The sequence below is a fragment of the Garra rufa genome, chromosome 12 (assembly GCF_049309525.1).
Source record: "Garra rufa chromosome 12, GarRuf1.0, whole genome shotgun sequence".
NCBI classification, from domain to species: Eukaryota; Metazoa; Chordata; class Actinopteri; order Cypriniformes; family Cyprinidae; genus Garra; species Garra rufa.
The window spans coordinates 46,606,324-46,611,378 of NC_133372.1; the positions used below are offsets into that span (position 1 = coordinate 46,606,324).

At 38.0% G+C, this 5,055-nt stretch overlaps 1 protein-coding gene across 1 annotated transcript in view; it reads left to right on the forward strand.

Moving 5' to 3' along the window:
* The first annotated feature begins 328 nt into the window (after positions 1–328).
* The window catches only part of LOC141346964 (neurexophilin-2), a 94,906-nt gene continuing 90,179 nt past the window's right edge, over positions 329–5,055 (forward strand). Inside the window, exon 1 of the mRNA XM_073851932.1 lies at positions 329–717. Coding sequence (XP_073708033.1) covers positions 664–717 — 54 coding nt within the window. The 5' untranslated portion in view covers positions 329–663. The remainder of the gene's footprint in view (positions 718–5,055) is intronic.

Sequence of the window (5,055 nt, forward strand, 5' to 3'; positions counted from 1 at the left end):
CTTTCTTTCAAGTTGTGCGTCTTGAAAGAATCTCTGTATCTCTATAGTCTATTAGCTAGATTTATAACTCGGGAAAACTTTTGAGCGAATGCAAAATTCATTTGGAATATGAGAAGCAGTGCGCCAACTTTTGGCACCGCTCTGTGCGCGTGCTCGCGGTGATGATAAAAGACGCGCGGGAGGTTGTTTGACCTGTTGGCGTTTAAAATCGATATTCGCACGTTCAGCGGTAAAGCGAGCGAGAGAGAAAGAGAGAGAGAGAGAGAGAACGCAGAGAACAAGACGCAAAGTCTACACTGGGCGTGCGCTTTGGAGTGAGAGAGAACGCAACACAGTTTCTTTTTTAAACACCAAACGGGCGCGGTAATGAGGACATTAGGCGCGAACGCCAGCTGACAGCACAAGTTGCCACCGTTCCCACGCCAACTTTTCACCTCCGTAAAGCCGCGAATGGATGTGCACTTCACTAATGACAAGGACTTCAAGAGCTGAACCTCCCTGGTTGCCTTAATAACTCTGAGAGCGCTGGTTTATTCGCACAGTCAGTTAAACCACCTGCCTCGAGTTCTTTCCTCTCGGATGTTTTCTGGTTGCTGATCTGGTCCGGTTTATGTTTACTCAACGGGACTAGTGTTCTCTCGGAGGTCGCGAACGAAAGGTGCGATGAGGCTGCTCTGCTGGAGCGTTCTGCTGCTCATCCAATGGATTCTGAGAAAGGTATGAAGCACGTTTCTGTGAGTTTAGCATCTGTAAATGTGACAAACAACGGTGGATGAACGCATTCCATCCTTAAGATTTCTGTCAACTTGTAGATGTGGGCTGCATTCCAAATCAGAACTTGTTAAAGTAATTGCGCGTAAATTGATTGCTTTCAAACAAGCATAAAGCAACATAAGCATACTCTTAAATATCAATACTCGTAAAAATGTCCTCTGTTCACGTAGCATTTTAAATTTTAATTTCTAGTGTCACTTATGAGTTCACATACTGTATCTAAAGTGTGTTTGTCTGTGTGTGTGTCAGAGAAAATACAGCTAAAATCTGTCTCTTGGAAGCAATTTTAAATTGATACCTTGTGCACATTTTATTCATGCAGAATTAAGTGTGTTCTTTTCAGCACAGTTAAATAAGTCTTTCATAAACAGGCATCTGTGTGAGCAGTAACACCCATATCTCTATCAGACGCTGACCCTCATCTTCTCACTTCATACTGGCCTTGCAGTGGCCCGATGTGAAGAATGCAACAATGAATTTGTCTCATTTATGCATCATGCTTAAGAGAGCAGCTGTTTAGAAATGACAAAATCCTGACAGCAAAACAGCGTTCCCGAAATAAAACATTTTATGATCATCAGATATGAGCAAAAATGAGTGTCTCTGACAACTTGCAGCTGTCTAGAGACTTAAAAGCATTTTTATCATGAAAAGGCTACGCTTTTCTGTTTTTGATCCGATTCGTCATCACTTTTTCTTCAAATGATCACATTATTCACTGGGGAATCAAATACACAATTAGCTGGTTAAATCACACATACATTCACAAGTGTAGAGCCAAAAAACAAAGAAAAAGCCTAGTTTTGGGGCTGGGCGAGTGCAGTTTATTAGGTGTAGGTTTTTCTATAAGGCACGCAGCATCTTATTGATGATCCCATTACCTCCCTCTGTAAGTGTGATCATGTCATAATGACCCAATGGTAAATCGCAGTCGTGTGTCACAGTCGAAATATGGCTGGGATCTTGCTTGCACGGATCTGCTTTATTAATGTCTTTATTCACTTCTCCACATTTGTTCAATCTAATCTCTTTTTTAATATGACTCACTTTTAGGCATCACAGATCCAAACCTCGTGCTTTATAAGTGGAGTGATTATTAAAGCATATTTTACTTTAGCCTACATTTTTATGGCAGGGCACGTCGAAGGGCTGAGATCTACAGCGGTTTGCTCTTAAGCCCATCTCTTGATGTTTGTTCCCACAATGCAACTTGTGCATAGAAAATTGCACGTATTTCAGGCTGGTTTTCAGGGCCCATCACATGTCATAAGTGTGCTCAGCGGAACGGTGTGTTAGTGCGTTGTGAAATGAATGCTGTCTTATCCGCTCCTAATAAATGGATCCAATTTACAAAGCTGTATTCAAAAAAAAAAAAGTTGCAGCAGCAGGAGGTTCTTCACACCCTCCCGTTCGAACCCCACCCGCGTACTTCTGTAATCCATCATATTAATGATAAAAGCAATCGTATTACTGACTCCAGCCAGAGTGGTGCCTTTATTTCTGAATTTAATGTCTCATCTTTGATGATTGATATGATAAGAGGATATTGTGTTGCTATTAAAGAGCAGTGCTTAATGTTTTTCACAGTAGTCTATCAGAACGCTTTATTTTCGCCCTTTTATTGTTCAGTTCGTGCTGTGCTTTCGCTCTGATTGACAGGTGATGGAATCTGAGAGTTATTAGATTGCAGGTTGTGATGATCATATGCATGCTAAAGATGTCATGCAGTGTTGTTTTTGCATATGCATATGTAATTTAAAAAGTGATTCCTTAACGACTTTGTTGCAAATTGATTTTAAAAGGACATCAGTGGTGTGTTTTGTGGTTTCAGAGTTATTGACTAATGATGATGTGTCAGCTGATTGACAGTGTCTTGAGGTTAATGAATACAGTAAATAAACAGCTCTCAGTTGACTGAAGGCTGCAATTAAAGTGAATTATTGGGGAAGCCCTGCGCTGTGGTTTTCATATTGACACGGCAGTGGATTTGTCTCACTTAAACCGTGTCCTAACCAGGCGCGACACGACTAGATTCCTCCGACAAGTAATTCATCTGTCCACACTGAAAGCCAATGACTAATGTGGCATAGAGCGCAACAGTGACCGCCGCACAGTTTTTCACCTGTATTTTATTTCGAATAGACTTAATAAAAGTCTAAGACTTTTAAGACTTTTCACTTAAATTCTATCTTAAAGGATTGAATATATATTTATTTAAAATAAAACTAGTATTTTAAGACATTTATTATATAAAATATAACAATTAATGCAGTTGTTTTTTTAACTATGCAGATATTGTGGAAGTGTTGTAAGGCACAATGACGTCAAACGCAGTGGAACACAGTCACTGTTGTGGCTCCATATATGGTCATGTGGAACAGGATTATGGACCAATGAGAGCTGACCTATGGGCGGAGCCAGAAATGTGCATGACGCCAGATAAATAGACTCCAAACTCAATGATTTGTCATTCGTTGCCATTGCAGGTTATGACTCAAAACCTCAGCTGCTTTGAATGTGTCAGAAGCTATAGATAGACTATTATAAAACCAAATTGTTGCATAGAAATAAATGTTGATTGATTGAAAACCGTAAACCAACGGTCAACTTTACTAATTGAATTGAAGTTCACTTAATTCGGGTTTTTACTGAAATAACTGATTATATTAAGTAGAACTCAAACTCTGAGCCTGTTATTATAGATTTCTATTTATTTAAAGTCATTTATTATAAGAATTATTTTCTAGGAGATTTGTACGGTACATTTTTTTTTTTTGAAAAAATATTATTGTGCAAGATAAAACGTAATAAAGCATGTTGGTTTGCAAAGCTTACTGTAAAAGTCTCTTACATGCAACTGAATTTTTATTTTTATCAATATCTTACAATTTTTTTTTGACAAAGCAGAGTCAAATGTTTTTGCAGAGGAAATTTTGGGAATCTCATTTTTGTAATTTTTCATAATTCAGAAAATACTTAGAGCAGACAGAGAACAATGAATTTTTGCAATTTTGAGGGGGAATAAAATGTTGTATATAATCAAGCTAATTATATATGAACAAATCCCTCTGTAAAAACCTTCAGGATATAAACAGGAATCAAAATGTAAAGTTTGGTGTGTGTAAGTGCTACTGAAGTGGAGATTTATGGCTCAGTGTAGGAGAAAAAACTCATTGCGAGAAAACAGCCTTTAAAAATATGTACTGTAATTGAAATCTATTGACACAAATAGATAAAATTCTACAAAAGAAACACTTAACAGTGTCTTTTGGATGTTTTCTTTCATAAAAACACTTCTAAAACACTTACAAAATCTCAAACTTGACAGGTGCAGTGAAAAAATGAACATTTATGAATGTAAAGTTGGGCAGAAATGAGTAATAAATTAATTGAATATGACAGAGCACACAATTTTTTGGCTTACATAGAAGTTGGAGTATATTCTTTTTAATAACATCTGAAAAGTCAACCCAAAAAACATAAACAGTCTCAAAACAAAAGAATAATAGTTTATTCAAACTGATGACAGTTTCATTAAAATGAGCTAATGCACCACAATTCATAACCGTTTTATCACAACCTAATTTAATTCTCTGAAATGCATTGAAATTTGTAAAAGATATACTGACAGGATTTGTCTTGTTGACAGCATGAGCTAAATTCGGTCAGCAGATTTCTAGTTCCTAGCATACTTTGCTTCAGAATATATAAAGTGTGATTGAAAATAGATGTAGATGCCAGATTTTGCCTGATCATAAATAAGCTTTATTTGACAAGCATACACGTTCAGAAGAGTTTTGTTCTCTTATGTTGTCACGGTTGGTTATGATTTGATCGCACAGACGTTTTAAATATATATATATACCTGTGAGATTTAGCTCTACATCACTTCAGCTGCGGCGAAGGCCCAGAGTAACAAGCGGATCTGTGATTCCTTGTGTTCATTACATTATTTATCGCACATCCAGTTCATCAATAAATAAGAGCGAGGCAAGTGATATAAATGGCCACGCTCTCAGCCGCTCTCGGTGAAACATTTTTTAAAGATGTGAGTTTGAGTTAAAAATACAGAAATGAATAATGATGGCTGCGTTTACACCCGCTCTCGAAGCGACGCCTGCCCAAGGTCTTTCTCAGCGACCGCTTTATTCATCAAACCTCCGTCAGCTTGACGGATGACGAGGTGAGCGAAACAAGAAAAACAGACACCGAGCCGCTATCTATCCAGGAACGGCTCCAGATCTCCTCGGCTCACCTCCGCTGGCGTCTCTCCTAACACGA